Source organism: Elgaria multicarinata, chromosome 2, assembly GCF_023053635.1.
Source record: "Elgaria multicarinata webbii isolate HBS135686 ecotype San Diego chromosome 2, rElgMul1.1.pri, whole genome shotgun sequence".
NCBI classification, from domain to species: Eukaryota; Metazoa; Chordata; class Lepidosauria; order Squamata; family Anguidae; genus Elgaria; species Elgaria multicarinata.
Window position 1 is genome coordinate 44156525 of NC_086172.1, and position 18592 is coordinate 44175116.

General features: G+C 42.2%; 1 protein-coding gene across 1 annotated transcript in view; it reads left to right on the plus strand.

Moving 5' to 3' along the window:
* Window positions 1-18592, plus strand: part of LRP2 (LDL receptor related protein 2) — a 173790-nt gene that overhangs the window by 128573 nt on the left and 26625 nt on the right. The window contains exons 51-64 of the mRNA XM_063118309.1: window positions 384-900; window positions 1827-1979; window positions 3135-3305; window positions 5458-5681; window positions 7332-7509; window positions 7905-8101; window positions 9253-9498; window positions 11704-11832; window positions 13432-13551; window positions 14611-14727; window positions 14847-14963; window positions 15464-15601; window positions 16239-16361; window positions 18198-18326. Coding sequence (XP_062974379.1) covers window positions 384-900; window positions 1827-1979; window positions 3135-3305; window positions 5458-5681; window positions 7332-7509; window positions 7905-8101; window positions 9253-9498; window positions 11704-11832; window positions 13432-13551; window positions 14611-14727; window positions 14847-14963; window positions 15464-15601; window positions 16239-16361; window positions 18198-18326 — 2559 coding nt within the window. The remainder of the gene's footprint in view (window positions 1-383; window positions 901-1826; window positions 1980-3134; window positions 3306-5457; window positions 5682-7331; window positions 7510-7904; window positions 8102-9252; window positions 9499-11703; window positions 11833-13431; window positions 13552-14610; window positions 14728-14846; window positions 14964-15463; window positions 15602-16238; window positions 16362-18197; window positions 18327-18592) is intronic.

The window sequence follows — 18592 nt, forward strand, 5'->3', positions numbered from 1 at the left end:
CCTGGCCACACGGTCCACGGTCTCGGGCTCAGCCTGGGACCGTGGAAAAACCGAGGCCAAAGGGGAGGGTGAGATCCTGGGGCAAGGGAGAGATCATCCCTCCCTGATCCCGGGATCCCCTGTGCGTCATGTGGACGCACAGGGATGATCCTGGGGATCGCCCCGGGATTTCACCCCATCTAGCTATGGCCATAGTTGAGCCAACAAAAGACACTACCTGAGAACCATTTTGGAGTCTGTTGCTATAGCTTTGATGGGTTATATAATTATGGCCTATGTAGAAAGGACATTAAATGTACAAGCAGAACCCATACCCATGTAGCTACCACTTGATTTCCTGACAAAAGTTGAGTAATGTTGTTTGTTTTGTTTTCTGACTGTAGGCATTAATGAATGTAATGACCCTTCAATCAGTGGCTGTGACCATGTCTGCACAGATACCCAGACTAGTTTCTACTGTTCGTGTCATCTTGGCCACAGGCTCATGTCCAATAAAAGATCTTGTGATGACATTGATGAGTGCAGTGAAACGCCATCCGTGTGTAGCCAGATTTGTGAGAACACCATTGGCTCCTATATCTGCAAATGCGCGCCAGGCTACATCCGCGAGCCTGACGGGAAAAGCTGCCGGCAAAATAGTAACATCTCACCCTACCTTATCTTTAGTAATCGTTACTATCTGAGAAATCTCACTACAGACGGCCAGGCTTACTCTCTGATTTTGCAAGGACTCAGAAATGTGGTGGCGTTGGACTTCGACAGGGTGGAAAAAAGGCTGTATTGGATTGATGTGGGCAGGAGGGTCATCGAAAGAATGTTTTTCAATGGGACAAACAAGGAAATAATAATCAACGATGGTGTGCCCAATGGGGAAGGTATTGCTGTTGACTGGGTTGGCAGGTAGGTTTCCTTATTATTATTTTTTAAAAAATATATTACTGAGGGGTTTGTGTTCTGATCATTATAATGGACTATTATTTATTTATTACATTAATATCCCACCTTTCTTCCATTGTGGAACTCAAGGTGGCTACATGTGGTTCCCTTCTAAGCACTGACCACACCCAGGCCTCCTTAGCTTCAGCAAGGTGGCTGCCTCATGTGCCTCCAGACCATGGGTAGATCTACACCAAGCAGGATATTGCACTATGAAAGCGGTATATAAGAGGCAGAAGCTACACCAAGCAGGATATAGCGGTATGGAAGCGGCATATGGTATGTGACAATGGGCCCCAACAGTTGTCAGTGCACTTCAATACCACTATAAAGCAGTAGTGTGGCTCCTGCCTCTTATATATGGCTTTCATATCACTTTCGTAGTGCTATATCCTGCATGGTGTAGATCTGGCCCATGTCTTGGGACTAATGCAGGATTATTGAACCACTTTCAGCCCAGGGGCCAAATTCCATTTTGGAGAAGTTTTCCAAGGCCACCTTGCAGGGGTGGACAGCACTAAAGGCAAAAGGTGTTACTGTGGTGGGGATAAATGCCATGTGTCTGCGGTAAAATTAATTTATCCCGTGATAAATTAATCACAATGCCCAGGCCCTGTGACACCCTCCCCAGTTTTACTTGTTTGTCTATCAGAGCTGATCATTACTGTAAAGCAGTGGTGGGCAGCTTGTGGTTCTCCAGATGTTTTGTCCTAGACCTACAGTCTTCACTCACCATTGCCTATGCTGGGTAGGGCTGATAGAAGTTGTAGGCCAAAACATCTGGAGGCCCACAAGTCGCCCACCTTTGATGTAAAGAAAAATGACTGTTGCTATAAAATAGATATATGAAGAAGGACTTGGTATAACATGTACCTGGTCAAATATTTCAGAAAACTGTACTGGGTAGATGCCTACAAGGACGGCCTCTATGTTGCTGAGCTTGATGGCCGGTTCCGGAAAACGCTAATTGATCGGTGTTTGGATCCCAACAATACCTTCTGTTTTCAAAACCCTCGAGCTATTGTTGTTCACCCCAAATATGGGTAAGCTCTTTCAAAAATTATTTTCTTTTAAGCAATTGTTTTATCATATCCTTCTGTTCTCGGGAAACCATTTAGTTACCACAACACCTGTTGAGATGATGGCTAATAAGGCATTTTTTAAAAATCTGCAAAAGAACTTGCAAGATTGAGCACAGATCGTGCACACGTTTCGCCTCCTTGTCTGGAGATCAGCCCTATCTATCCCTTTCAGAGGCAGGGCTGAATGCACCATCTACTGCTTGTTTTGCTACAGATTAATACTGATTTAGCACTGAACCAAGAAAAGAAACAAAGTACCAATTATCAGGATGAAGGTGAGGCCAGACAAGGTTTGAAGAAAAGAATATAGAGATAAGGAAGGATAACTGGTAGCAAACAGATGAGACTGTGATGATCTTGCAAATGCTTCCAGTGACATTTTTGGATGCTGAAAACTAATTCTGCAATAAACCAATCAGTCCTTTCTGTGCAACAGCACTCTTTTTATTTACATCCAACATGTTCCTTGTGGTCTACATTGGCAGCTTGTCTCCTTCAATGGCCATCTTGCAATTAATAATAATAATAATATATTTATTTGTACCCCGCCTCTCCCTCTGGATCGGGGCGGGGTACAACACAAATAAAAACACCATAAAATACATAAAACTAATTCAAACATTTAAAACCAGTGCATCATTAAAAGCAGCACACCATTAAAAAAGGCATCTTAAAATTCAGCTGGGTAGGCTTGCCGGAAGAGATCTGTCTTTATTGAAGAAGCTAAAATTGTATTTAAGCTAGGCTGCTGTGGTCCCATGGATTATTTTGGGGTTACACATCAAGACCAGATGAAGGTTGATGGAGGCTCAGGCAGAAATATTTTTGCTATTTCAAGAAATAACTGAGAAATACAATGTCATATTCAATGAATTTGCATAAAATGATATGCCAAAAATCATTCATAACAACAGAATATGGGGATATATTAGTTACTTATGGCTTAATCAGGAGGCTAATGTAATAAAATCACACATTGGCTGATGATTTGGGCTTTGCTTCTGCTGTTTTACTGCATATCCTTCTTTTTGAACTCACCTGGTTTTATGCTAGTACGTTCACTTTTGTATTATGGACAGAGACTTGATATGAATTTATGCTGTGCTTATAACACAGGCAGGTCTACTGGACAGATTGGGCAGACCGGGCGTATATTGGACGTGTGGGAATGGATGGCAAGAACAAGACGGTGATTATCTCTGCCAAGTTAGAATGGCCTAATGGACTCACCATAGATTATACCAACGACAAGCTCTACTGGGCAGACGCCCATCTAAACTACATTGAGTACGTACATAGAGAAGAATAAAGCAACTGGGTAACTCTTCATACCAAATTTTGGGGGTTGCCAAATTAGCCTGCTGCAGTTTTAATTCATTTGATTAAAAACACAAGCAATCTTTCATTACTAATATACTATCAGTATACTCTGTGGCATGGATGTAACAACTAATGTCATTAATATTTAAAAATACCAAATAATTTTGGAAATAACCTGCTTCTTGCTTTCCCCCAAAGTATTCTGTATTCTGATTATTTCAATTCTATTATTAACACATATGCATAACTTGAAAAGTTCTTCTTTTCAATGTCCTTTGTGCATAAATTTGAAATTCTGTAATTGTTCAGTGAAGAAATCTGTTGTCGTGTTTCTCAAAACCTGCTTTCTTGGGAGACAATAACGAGGCCTGCTAAGTAATCCACAAAGCTTTATTCAAGCAATAAACATCTCTTCCCACCTGAAGAGAGTCTATCTCTAGGAACTTTCCCCTAGGCAAAACTATGCAAATTAAGCGAGACAAAGCCTTTTTCCAAAACACGATAACTTCAGAGAGACTAGTTCTGAGGCAGCTTCTGACGGGACGAGAGCCGGGCTGACTTTCTCTCGCATTCCTTTAGCTCTGCCCGTTTTAGTCTGCGGCATACCCTAAGATTCTGATTCCAGATCTGACTGGAAACTAAGAGGATGGTTGGGTTCCTTCAATACTGTCCTGCTTGTGTCCAATGCCTCACTCAGGCGTGCCCCATAGGTTACATATCGCTGATTATGTTATGTATAAAAAGAAAAGAAAAGGAAGGTGAGCAGCAAATAAGGTTGGAAGTAACTGCTCATCCTTTTCATGGAAGTATTGAAAGGTAACTTGGACCTTCAGCTTACATCTTCTGTTGTACCTCTTCCCTCCCTGAATTCCATAGTTCTTTGCTTTGCCATATTTCTAAGTTGTTTTTACTGCTTCTTTTCGTTGCATAGACAGCCCTCAAATAGCCCATAGCTTGTTTTAGGGATATTTGAGTGTTGTCTAGCCCCTCAGGCAACCCGTGACGCCAGGTTTGCACAATACAGCAAGAAGGGGCACCTGTGGGCGTCATGCCAGAAGGCTGCCCTCAGCTGTTTGGCACAATACGACAGCCCCTTCCCCTGGCCAAATTAAGCCATGGTGGGCTGTCATGTTGTGCAAGCTGGGTCAGTAGGTATAGCAGGAAGATTGACATGCTGGCTAGTGATGATGGGAGTTGTATTCCAATACATGTGGAATACAAGTCAGGGGAGGATGCTTTAGGCCTTTGTGACTCATGGTATCTTCAAAAGGTGGTGTGAATACCACTTCCTAATAGTCTAGGTAAACTTTTCATCAAGCACAATTACTTAGATCACTATCTAGTAATAAACTTACTAATTTGACTGTGCCCACACAGAAAATAGAGGCAAAATAATTAGATAATTTATAATTACATTCATTTAGGTTTCAGGGGCAACAATGGGGTGCTCTATTTGCTTTCAGTTAGAGGTGAAATGTCAGGCATTTTGTTGTTGGATGGCGGTGACTCTCACTTCGGCAATGAAATGACTTTATAACTTATTGACACTAATTGCGATGCAGGTTATAATGCTACCGTAGCTGGTAATTCATTAAAAGAGGAATCGTTTGCCTACTTTGTTTAACTAGAGAAATAGCATATTTTTGTCTGTGGATCCCTTTGGGGTCAAACTGCTGCTTACAGAGTTCTAGCAGATCTTGGACCATAAGCAAAGAATAGAGAAAGAAGGCAGAAGATATAGGGAAAAGATTAAAAAGCGGGTGGCGAGTTTAAACACCATCTCCAATCCACAGCATTTTTAGTTAAAAGATCTCAGAAAGGGGAATTGAGAAGAACGTTTCCCGTTGCTGTTCAGAATTGATGGCTGAGAGCTGTTGATCCTGTTTAATATGGGAGTTCCTTCTATCCACGCTACATCTGGAAATGTGTGGAGGCAATCAGTCAGATTAACAAAACCTTTTGAGATTCCGTTTTGGGACCTTGGAAAAACATAGCAAGACTGTTCATTGTTACTACGCTTAGTTTGTGCTCACTCTGCAGCAAGAGACAAACATACAGTTGTTGCATTCCGCCCCCCTCCCCTCCCCCCAGTGTTACCCATGTTTTCTCATTCCTGCAGGTACTCAGACTTAGATGGCCAACACCGTCACACTGTTTACGATGGGACATTACCTCATCCATTTGCAATTACAATTTTTGAGGACACAATCTACTGGACTGACTGGAACACAAGAACAGTTGAAAAGGGGAATAAGTACAATGGATCCGGCAGGGCTGTTCTAGTGAACACCACCCACAGGCCCTTTGATATCCACGTCTATCACCCGTATAGGCAGCCAATTGGTAAGGCATTCATTATGTCATCTGTAGGTGTCTGGTTTTTATTCAAAACCGAATCCTCTGAATTCTGCTTGCTACTTAGTGGTATAAGTAGGAGCTGAGATGATATAGGCATCTTGCAGAGGACCACTTCTGATTAAATGTTTGGCTCCAACAGAATGAATTCTGGATGCATTCTTGTGGATGTTTGTACGTTGTGGTAATCATGGGTTAATTAACCCACAAAGTGTCGAAAACTAGTGGGAGTGAGTGATTGAGCTGTATCTGGTGCACTTCTGCTTTCAAAGAACAACCTACAATCACCCCATTCATGGGTTGTTAGCATGACATCCAAACCTGGACGCTCTGGGTTGTTTAAGGTTAACCCACAAACAAACCCTGGGTTGTTTAACCCCTAAACAACTCATAAAACATCTCACATTAATAAATTTACACTAGGATTAAACAATCAAATTCTTATATAAAGGTCAAACAAAGGAGAATTTAAACAAATCCAAACCACCAAAATAATTACAGGGACAACAACCTTTCTAGCAGCAATCAGTCAGGTATGGATCTGACCTCCCACGCTAGGTAGAGTGAGCCAGAGAAACAAATATTAGAAGCTATTGTGGCAGCTCCCCTAGGTGCTGCATGTTGTGGGTTGTAGGGTGAGTACAAAACTATCCATGCCATGTCACGTGTTGGGTTCAGACGGCCCGCCATACTGCAGCACAGGTAACTGTGTAAACAGCCAGTGCATTGCACATGCGGAGATAAGGGAAGATGCCACGATGGCTTCTTTTACCCCTGCTGTCATGGGAACCCAGTCCTGGTCTTGCAAGACTCACAGCTAGATGGTCTGTTGCACTTGTTCTAAAAGGGTGATTGGATTAATTAACCCCGTCTGCTTCTTGTTTCTTTGATCCAAGCAGCCCTATACAAGGAAAAGGCTGCTGGCAGACTGCTTGCTGCATCTCTGCTGATGTCCGTTCCATGTATCGACTTCCCAAATGTTATTGTCCTAGGCTTTACTTTTCACTTGACCCTGATTTGAATTCCCAGTTGATTTGTCTGATAAATTGTTAACTTAGATGCAGGGCTAAGTAATTTTGGGATGAGAACAAATTGGCTTTCATTCTTACAAATCTACATTGGATGACTGTATTGTGTTGGTCCACCTAGTACAGAATTATTCTCCTGATGGGGTATCATGATCTAGTCTGTTTTGTGGGACTGGGCCTTGGCTTCAGATTCAGCCCCATATTTGTTCTTGCATATGCCAAATCGTGGGGACCTGCCTTTTCTCATGGCTTTCCAGAGCCAAAAGGAAAATCTGGGCATAACCCAGCCTCAGATAATGCACTCCGAGGATCCATTGATGGATAGTTCAGGATATATCTTGCGGGTTTGCCTTTCAAAACATTGAGTGGGTTGCAAATTTCAATTAAACCTTTTCACATATGTGCAGCAATAATAGGAAACAGTCCTAATATTGCCTTTGGGTTCAAGATGATATGTCGGAACTGGCCCATATCCTGGTCTGTAAATTAAGAACACAAGTATTGGATCTGTCCAGAATCTAAAGCATTCTTTAACATTTTAATGACAATAATGTGCAGATGTTTCGTTGCTGAGGAATAATTACATTTTTTCTCCCTCCTCTTTTGCTAGTAAGTAATCCTTGTGGGACAAACAATGGTGGCTGCTCTCATCTGTGTCTCATCAAAAATGGTGGTTATGGTTATTCCTGTGAATGTCCAGATAACTTTATGGTACTACAATTTGGTAACACAGCTCACTGCCTCCCAATGTGTTCCAGCACGCAGTTCCTGTGTGCAGACAGTGAAAGGTATGTGTATAAATCACACATATGCTTGTTTTTATCTATCTATCTATCTATCTATCTATCTATCTATCTATAGAATAGAATAATATATTGGAGATCATCTTAACTTGCACATACAAATTAGTCATTGGGTAGAACTGCAGTATTTTCTGGAAAGGTTCATTTATTTGGAGGGGACTCCAACGTGCATGAGGCCTTTGGACAGGAAAACATGCTAATTCTTCATGACGGGAAGCCGCTAAAGGTCTGTGGTTACAAGTTTACTAACCAAGAAGGAAGTCCCATTGAGCTGAGCGAGACTTGCGTCCAAATCAGCTTGGTTAGAATTGGCCTGCGCTGTAAATGTGTCGAAGCCACTGCCTCTTCAAAAGAAACATAAACTGTCTCCTTTTTTGTAGATGCATTCCCATCTGGTGGAAATGTGACGGGCAAAGAGACTGCCGGGATGGCTCTGACGAACCTCCCACATGCTCCCCCAGATACTGCCGTGTTGGGCAGTTCCAGTGCAATGATGGCAATTGTACGAGCTCCCATTATTTGTGCAATGCCGTGCCGGACTGCCCTGATGGATCCGATGAAGACCATGTGCTTTGTGGTATGTGGCAAGTTTTAAGTTCTCAAGCCCTGCTAAATATTACCAAGTTATCCATCACTAGCAATATCAGGGGTCTAGAGATGTGAGAACTGTTACTTTTTCATGAACAGAAAACTAGTCAAAACCTCTGCTAAGTAGACTAACAAATATGGCCCTCCCACCATCAAAATGTTTATTTCTCTTGAGTCCCTTGGTTACTTAGTATATCCAATAAGAAGCATAGGAACTTAGGAAGCTTCCTTATACTGAGTCAGACCATTGATCCATTTAGCCCAGTATCGTTGACACTGGCCATTTCTACTCCTCCATCAACTTTCAGCCTCAGTGCTGCCCTCTACCACAATGCTTATGGCCTGTTGTCACTCCTGTGTCATGTGATGCTGTGGCACTGTCATTGCTGTCTGGTGATCCCGGACTTACCTCCTTCCGGGATCATCCCCTGTGTCCAAATGGCCAGCGCAATGTCCAGGATGGGAGGAGGGACGTTGCTCAAATGGAGGCGGCCATTTTTTTAAGTCATAGGAGCTGGAGCGCACTCACGCTCCAGCGCAAGGTAAGTGGGGGGGAAGCCCCGACCCCTCTCCCCCCCTCCCCTGATTCCTCCCGGCCTGGATCCTTCCCTCTACTGCCCCCTGCTACTCATGGGGAGGAGGAAAGAAACCAGGACGGACAGTCACACTTCCTGTGGTTTCAGGATGATCCTGAGACTATGGGAGGGATTGGATTTTCTCAGGGATTATTTATCCTTGGGAAAACTCGCGCTCGTCCCCCTCTGCCCCTGGGAGTCCCTGTGCGTCATTTGGACGCACAGGGACTCGGCCGTGACCAGCCCGCATTTTCGGGCTGGTGTAGAAATGGCCACTGACTGGCAGCAGCTCTCCAGGGTTTCAGGCAGGATTCTTTCCTAACCCAACCTGGAGAAGAAGGGGATTGAACCTGGGACCTTCTGCATGCAGAGCTCTACCACTGAGTTACAACTCTTCTCCATTAGATGTAGCCCCATGTTAGCATTTCTCTGTAGAAACACCACTCCATTTTATCTGAGCATATCACGACTCAAAATATTTTTGTCGTCCCTTAAACAGGTAGGTGGAGGTTGTACTGTGAATGTTTTAGTCATGCGTGAATATCACATTTGTGGTTTCTTTTAGCCAATCACCAATGTGAGGCCCACCAGTGGCAATGTGCCAACAAACGATGCATTCCGGAAGCCTGGCAGTGTGACCGAGAGGATGACTGTGGTGATAACTCAGACGAAGACAGTTCTCATTGTGCCAGCAGGACTTGCCCCCCAGGCCAATTCAAATGTGACAATGGCCGTTGCATCCCCCAGTCCTGGAAATGCGACGTGGACGATGACTGTGGAGATAACTCAGACGAGCCGATCCATGAATGCAGTAAGCAGCACACAGCTTAGACTACTTCGTATTTGTTGTAAAACTTGAGAGGCATTGGCCCTTTCAACAGCTAAGGAAAATGGAGGGATCGTCCCTGCCTGCTCCCGGGATCCCGTGTGTGTCATTTGGATACACCGGGATGATCCCGGGATAAATGGCTGGTGTGGACATGGCCATTGGTGTGACTTTTCTCCCAGATGTACTAGAATGCAGTCTGCACTGGAGCAGGTTGGAAAAAGAATTCCCAGGAGGAGGTTTATGCATATTGCAGAGAATGAAAAAAAGACGATCATGTTGCCGTCATGTCAATAAGGTCACACTTCTTTACTCCAGGATAATTAATCCAGATGCTTTGTACTCACAAACACTAACGTGATTAGAATTTTTATCCGTGCACTAAATGTGCGAGAGGGGAAATGCACTCCTTTATCACCCAGCCCGAGTGTGGATACAGTTGGTTAAAGGTTGATAAAGCTGCCTCACAAAACAGTGTACAAATGACATTCAAATGCCCATATCTACGTGAAAAACTAGTCAAGGGTTCCAGGAATACCTCTTCAGCAGCTGCCTGAGAGAAAATCTGCTCCAATCGCCTCTGAACAGCTTCCCCAGCTTCTACCTCCCCTATTTCACCAACAGCAATGGGGTGAGAATTTGAGGTTGGAGAAGGAGGCAGGAAGAAAGGGTGCCATCACTGATTTCATTGCTTCAAAGGACCACAGAATGTAGTGCTGCTTGGAATTCTACACAACTATTAGAAATACAGGAGCCCCTGCCCATGTTGGCCTGTGGACACTCTACACAGTGTTCCTTCTTTTTTATGTTTTGATTTGGCGATATTTTAGAGCTGTTTTACTACTTTTCCATCCCATTCTCCCTTCCCTTCCCATAAATAAACCCTTTCATTTTGAGAGCTGGGCTGGAACCCAGATAGAATCCCAACAGATGATCTCCACCCCACCCTGTCTGAAAGAGGTAAACATTTTGACTGCTACCCACTGAAGTAAGTGAACTTACATCTAAGTAGGTATATATGTAAATAAGCATGAAAGATCATACAACTATCATAGGGATGTGTAAGAATTTCAGTTCCATTCACAAATCATTCAAAAATGCCCCGTTTGCAATCCCAAATGCAAGCGGGTGCACATTTTCTCTGAAAAATGTTAACAGTTTCCTGAAATTGCCTTCGTGACACATAAATGCGAAACTTTCTCAAGCTCTGCAACTTCCTCAAAATGTGCGCATTTGAAATCACTCTTGGTTTGGTCTATGGAGGAAATTTGCACAATTTTGCAAATTTTGGGATTGTTTGCACAACTTTCCCATTCGATAGCTGCTCAGTTTTGTACAGTTTTTCCATTTACGCAAAATGAACAGTGATCACAAGCACAAATCAAGAAGAGATGTCCAGTGACCTGATGTTCAGAGAATCTTGGTGAACTGGACCATCGCTCATTCTCCCATCCAAACCCCCTAACATTCACATGTAAAATGCTATCCATAACCCACCGGAGATGGTATACCCCCACAGGATGGCTAATTTATAAGCAGATCCTTTGCTAAAACCCTTTACTGTACCAGGATAGGATTTTGTCTAGAACTGCAGGACATCCCTGCACCCAGAAAGTTCTGAAAGACTGTAAACTGCATTGAACCTAAATTATTTAATTCCAGTGCTTTTTAGGGCTTTGAATCCAATATCCTCATTATATACACAAGGCATTCATGTGCTTGTTCATTGGATCCTAATGCTAGCAATAGAGAATTAAATAGGTGTGGTGGTGAGATCATGGATCCAATTTGGAAAAATTTGAATTTGGTGAGGTCTGACCCTATTGATTGAGGTCGTCACAGGTGGCAGATTTGGGGCGTCGTGAAAGAAAAAAAAAGGCAAATTGTCTTTCAATGCAGAGTTGAGACAGAACAGACTTCGTATTGGAAAAAAGAGAACATGAGCAAAATCAAGGTTGAGAGATTTACCCGTCTCTAGTTGTGTAGCCTGATTTGAAAACTATTAGGTAGGAAACTTCATTCTGCATTTAAATAAAAATAAACCTGGGGCAAGCCATGGTATCTGTATGTTATCTATCTGTAAAACACATTTTCTGAGAACAATTTTGGAGCAGTGCTTAACATCTATGAATAAAAAAGAACCTATTCAAAGCCAAAGTAGTAAAACGTCTACTCTTTTCTTTATTTTAGTGGGTCCTGCCTATCGCTGTGATAACCACACAGAATTCAGCTGTAGAACAAATTATCGTTGTGTCCCATTGTGGTCTTTATGCAATGGTCATAATGATTGCAGAGACAACAGTGATGAACAAGGCTGTGGTAAGTTAAGGGGCTATAAAATGCATTTAAAACGTTCATATACTACTGATGTAGCTCAGTCAATTGATGTGTTGTGAGCTGAAATTCATACATTTGCATTCATACTTGTTTCCCAAGTTAAGTCACAAATGAGAATTTGGTGAGAATCCTGTTATTAGGATGCCACTGTAACTGTTGCTTGTCATTTGATATGACATTGGAGGTTTATTTTAATTAAAGTCTTGGTTATTTAGATTATTATTTGTGAACCACCCAGAGAGCTTCGGCTATTGGGCAGTGTAGAAATGCAATCAATCAATCAATCAAATATTCCACCTTCCCTCCAGTGAACCTAAGGCAGCATATGTAAACACTTCCACCTCTCTATTTTTATCCTCACAACAGCCCTGTGAAGTAGTTTAGGCTGAGATTGGCCCAAAGCCATCCAGTGAGTTTCATAGCCAAGTGGGGACTAGAAGCCAGATCTCCCAAGTTGCAGTCCAATACTCCAACCACTACACTGCACTGAATCTCCTGATACTTGCTCATGTGAACATCTGGATTATCTGAAGCAGTCTTTCAGTCACCTGGTCAATCATATCTAGCCAGTTATGCTATCTCTTGTCGTCCGAATCAGCTCCCAGTGAGTAGCCACGCGTGTCGACAAAAGAAAGCACTCCAGTGGTGGTTTGAAAGAAACTTTACTTTAGGAATAAGCGACTTTCCATCTTAGGGTAAGATGGCTCAGTTCAGCCAGGTGGTCAGCAACCCCTGAGGCAGGGAACAACAAGAAGAAGGAAGTAGAAGGGAGGAGACAGGAAAGGGAAAAACAAACATCCCAGCAATCCTCTCCCACCTTGTTTGGGTACACATTAACCCTTTAGCTCCAGGTTCAGTGACCTGTAGCCGAAGTTCTGCTAGCACTATCTACACACATTTGTGGTGCAGCATCATTGCTGCTGATTAGCCGTGAAACAAGAGCCATAGGTATTCCTGTGTTTGTGTATGTACATATATTTGTGAATGGGAAGGGTGGTTTTTTTTTGTATTTGTGTGATTATTTCTTTTCGTCCTCTGATTTAAACTGAAATGGTGGTTAGATTAGCTATCTCCAGTTGCATCCATTCTGGAGGTTTCAAAGAAAGGGATAAAACTAATAATTGTGATGCAGAAAAATCCTCCCTATTATATAGGTCTTCATAGCTCATAGCTCAGAGATGGGCTCCGTTTTCATGCACAGCTTGCAACAGATCATGGTACTTGGTATGGGAGATTGACTAGTGCATTCACTGACCCTATTCCGACAACACGCTAAGCCACGGTGATTAAGCATTTTGAGCTAAATATTATGGATCAGCGTGTCGGCTAAACCATGACTTAGTGTGTTATGTGAACCATTCCTAACCATGGTGGCTACATAACCACGGTTTAAACATGCTCATTAGCCCTTTGCTGCAAAAGGGTTAACGGACTAGCATGTTGTCTGAACAGGCCCGCTGGCAGTGTGAATTCTTTTGGTTTTGTTTGAAGTAATTATTCCTTCTGAATCATATTTGAGAAGGGCATTTTAATATGTGCTGCCGTACTGACTGCTCTGTACATTGTGTGTACGTGCTGCAGAGGCAATGACATGTGATCCTTTGGGAGATTTCCGCTGTGATAATCACCGCTGCATCCCGCTGCGGTGGAAATGTGATAGAGATAATGACTGTGGAGACGAATCTGATGAACACAACTGCAGTAAGCACTTTCCTTCCTTTCCAACTATTAAATCATAGATAGTCTTACACTAAAATACTGCTTCTATTTTCTGTGTAAATTGAGTATTTTGCCCATAGCTGGCAAGTACTTTGCCTTTTTTTCAATCCACCTAATTTAAAAAGCTTTTATTAAAGACTGTCTCTACTTTGCAAAAACTAAACCCAAGTTGTGCAAATGATTTAGTATTGTGTTGACCTATGCTACACGTTTTCTCATTGGAAAAGAATTTTATCTCAATATAAAGATATGGAGTCCTAACTCTAGGATAATGCTGCAATGACAGAATCTGTAGTTAACCCATAAAGTTTTGCTGATATATATAGATGTGTCTGGGAAAATGTGCTAATCTATCTTTTTTAAAAAATAAAATAAAATTCAATATTATAGAATCATCACTCATTGCCAAACATAAAACAAATGTAATAAATAAATAAATAATGATTGGTGATTACAGCATATCTCAAAAGGTATCCATCTTAGCAACTTTTCTAAACCAATCTGCAACACACAAAAAATAATTAGATTTTTGGCTTTATGTGACTGTAACATTAGCTGGAAGTAACAGATTCTCAAACATTTTTTATTATGGTACATTACACTTTTTTTCTTTTTTTAATTTTTTTTATTGGTTTCACATCTTAAAATACAACAACATAATACTAATTAAAACACATAAATCAATACATAAATTGCTTTTTTTAAAGTTAACAATATTACCAGAGGGCCCCACTTCAGTTTAACACTAGTAATTAAATAAATATTAGTTATTACTTTCCTTCAAAAAATTCTGAATATTAGTGTCAGCAATATGGTATTTCCAACATTGAAACTGCGTTGTTAGATACACTTAACTATCAGTTCTACTAACTAGAACTCAGCCATGATAGCATTTTTCTTAGGCTGAAAACAAACATCCCATCTCCCAGCAAGTGGGGCTTGTTTCTGAGGAAAATGTGCACAGGATCAAGCTGTTTGTGAGGTATCCCAACATAACGGTTCTACACATGTTCTGCGTATGCTACTTCTCTTTATCACTAGGTCCCCGCGACTGCACAGAAAGTGAATATCGGTGTGAGAACCTGCGTTGCATTCCTTCTCGGTGGGTATGTGACCATGACAACGACTGTGAAGACAATTCCGATGAACGGGACTGTGGTAGGTATCACAGTTGGTGTGTTTTGGAGGACTGGGCAAGGCGTTTAATGTAAAACTGCAAATCAGCATTACCGTTGTGTAAAAGAGATGTTTCAGTCACCTCTTCCTCGTCCTTTTAGAACTGAGGACTTGCCACCCAGGTTATTTCCAGTGCAACAGTGGACATTGTGTCGCAGAACGGTTCCAGTGCGATGGAAGTGCAGACTGTCTGGATTTCTCTGATGAAGCAACTTGTCGTGAGTTCCTAGATCTGTGGCAGAAATTTGCACAGGATATTGGTCCCTTTTGGGAGGAGCGGGGAAGATAAACATTTAAGTGTTCATTTTCTACAGAGCTCTGAATTCCAAGAAATGCTGAATATTGTCAAGTAGAATAGAAAGAAAATAGTCTTTTTTAAAAAGTTTCATTTTCCTGCTCTTATGCCTTAGTATAGTTTTCGGTCTTCAGTAAGTCTTCAGTGCAATTTTTACTGCAAAACAAAAACAGAAAAAAGTCCATCCTTTCTGTACCCCAGGAGCTCAGCGGGTCACATGTCATTATTCCAAGACTCTTGAGGTCAGGATCTCACAATAATCCATAGCTGGGATTAGATCAACCATGTGAACACAGATCAGCTTGCTGCTATTAATAAAAATAATAATAATGAAATGAGGCTGTCGATGAAGAAAGAGAACAACAAATGTCTGCATAAGGACAAAATCACTGCAATATTAAAGAGCAATGTCTTTTTAACCAGCCACTCGGTATCCGAATGGAACTTACTGTCCGCGCACAATGTTTGAGTGCAAGAACCATGTCTGTATTCAGCCACTTTGGAAATGTGATGGAGATGATGACTGTGGAGATGGCTCAGATGAAGAACTTCACTTCTGCTGTAAGCTACAGATCCTTTTAAAAAAGCAAACCCCAAAAACCTGAGGCCTGGATCCAAAAATCTCTTTAGGCATGTCAAAGGGCTTGGGATTGTTTTTTGTTTGTTTGAACAGCGGGGCACCTTCGCCCACTCACCCTGCCATATTGCAGATGCCCCCCTCAATGTCAAAAGTGTTTTTTGACATGGGGGTTGGAGGGGGGGCGCTCTTTTGAGAACCATGGGGGACACATGGAACCAGTTGTGCAGCTCTCTGGATCCTGTCTATACGCTTCTTATAGATACGTCAGTCCATTTGTTAAATTGTAACGCAACAAATGAAATGTAGATGTTTCCTGAGCATGTAGAGTCTTGTAAGCTTGAGTATATGAGTGTGGGGGAGATTTGCTTGTGCATGGATGCTCTGTGCAAGTATGCATGTGTGTCTGTATGAAAAAGAGAGTGAGATGGTGCCCCCAGTTTAAATCCCCCCCACTTTTGCAGGGGGGGCGCCCAGCTCAGGCCTGCGCCCCCTGGAAAATTCCTTGAAAGGGAATGTGGCTCTTGGGTTGATAAAGGTTCCCCATTCCCATTTTAATATTAGCTCTTACGTCAGTGCCTGTACACAATATTTAAAAATCACCAACTTATTTAATTTCAGTGGATATTGACTGTGATCCACCATTCCGATTTCGTTGTGGCAATAACCGCTGCATCTACAACCATGAGCTGTGCAACCAGGAAGATGACTGCGGAGATGGAAGTGATGAGAAAGAAGAACATTGTAGGTCTATCAATGTGAATAAAACTCAGGAATTAATAGATGAATGTGCCTAGTGATTATTCGTGATTCTACATTAAGGCTACTGTCAGCTCCTACTGTTTGTAATATTTAATTCACAAACAACCCAACTATTCACCATTTACTCATTGGCAACAGTATGCATATGGTGTATATAAAATAAATATGTTATAGGTATGCCAGTCCATGTCCAGGTCTGATTTGAAGTGCTGGTGTTGGAAGTCAAAGACCTAAATAGGTTGGAGCCAGTCTGAAGAATCGTCTCCTCCCATATATACCTGCCCAGACCCTAAGATCAGCTTCTATGGTCTTTTGCCCAGGCGCCCCTGCCACAGGAAGTGATGCAGGTGGCTACCAAAAAGAGGGCCTTTTCTGCTGTGGCACCCTGGTTGTGGAATGAGCTTCCAAGAGAGATTCACCTGGCACCTACGTTGTGATCTTTCCAGCACCAGACCTTCTTTGATTTCCCAGGCATTTAAGTCTTTTAGCTCTGTTGTTTTAAAACGGTTATTGTATTTTAAATCTCTGCATTGCTTCTAAGTTTTATTTTAGTTTGTACTTTTATACTGTTTTAAACTTCTACATTTTATATTGCATTTTATGATTATTTGGTGGTTTTAATTGTTTTGATAATATGCCAGCAAGTTTCTAGGAGCTGAACTCAAGAGATGAACTCAAAGGAAAAGTAAGCTTTGCAAACCCCCCAAATTCTTCTCTTGGATTAAATCTGAACTGGAAAAGGAGTGCCAGCTTCCCTGCCTGGTAAATGCTTTGCACCGCCAGGAGAGAGTTCTCTCCTGCCTGAGCAGAGCCTTTGTTAACCAGGGATCATGATAGCTTTGGCAGCCAAAGATCGCACACATTGAAAGTTATGTTCACGTGAATGACCTCCAGCTGCTGAAGCAGCTAATCCAGCCCAGCCTTGGAGACTCTTTGTGAGCATCTCCAAGACTGGACTGGTAGCTTTAGCAGTGCTGCAGGGACAAAAAACCAAGGGGAAGAGCCCTCCCACCAGAGGCGACTGCAACGGCATGGACCTTATACAGAAGGCCTTGCCTAGCACACCCTCCTCAAGCCAAGCACTACCACTTGAACAACCTGAGGGTAGGGTAAAACACAACTTTTTCTTCATATGAGAGGGTAAAGGCTAGAATCTGGAAAGGTTTTACTATGTATGTAATAAGCTGAAGGTTATATATAAGGTGTTTACAATAGTAACTGTAGAGCAGGTGATAAAGCCAAGCAGACATGTGGTTTGAGGTAACAAAACAAAATAAAATGTTTATTTCTGTTTAACAGATCTTCGTTACTTCAAATGAAAGTTAACCTGCTTAATCTACTAGTTCTAATCTTAAGTCTCTTAAAATCTTATCTCCATTCACTCTCCACACCACTGAACACTCCAAACTAAGCAAATCCTAACTCCCTTACCTCATTTCAACAAAACACAATCTCCTCAGCCAATCTGTTTATGCTCCTCCCTCCCCTTCTCTCACCGCATCATCAGCCACACCCACTCAGTCAAACATTCCGTACTCACTAGACATACAAATCCAGACATACCTAAGGGACAGAAAGGTGGGTATCGCCACAAGCACCCTTAGTGCAAGAGAGTCCTTCATAGTAGGTGAATGACCCCCCCTTTGGTTTTGCCCCTGCAGCTTCTTTATATCTGACGTATTCCTAAAGTGACCATCTCTGCTGTCGAAGTTGTCCTAAGGTCTGCGCAGTTTGCATAGTAAAGTCCGAAGTATTCCCTGTGCAAAAAATGTATATGTTTGTGTAAGTAGTGTGTGTGTGTGTGTCATCTTCATGCAGGCAGAGAACCCACTCCTAAACCTTGTACTACTGAAGAATTCAAGTGTGGCAACGGAAACTGCATCCCGCTACATTATGTATGTGATAATTATGATGATTGTGGAGATCACTTTGATGAACTGGGCTGCAGTAAGTACTATAGTTGTTGAATTGAGATCTTATGACCAATTTATCATGGGGAGGAAAGTCTCGATGAGGAGAGAGTTTTGTGTGTGCGCGCCTGTGTATCATGGTTATTGGGAACTATCATGAAATCTATGGTAATAGAATACATCCAGAAACAGAAATCCAATCCCCCAGACCCCTGTACCTGATGTATGATGTACATGTCTCTTTCCTTATCTGCTTTATTGTTGGTGGCAGTGGTGACCCTCATGTAATGGAGGATTGGATGA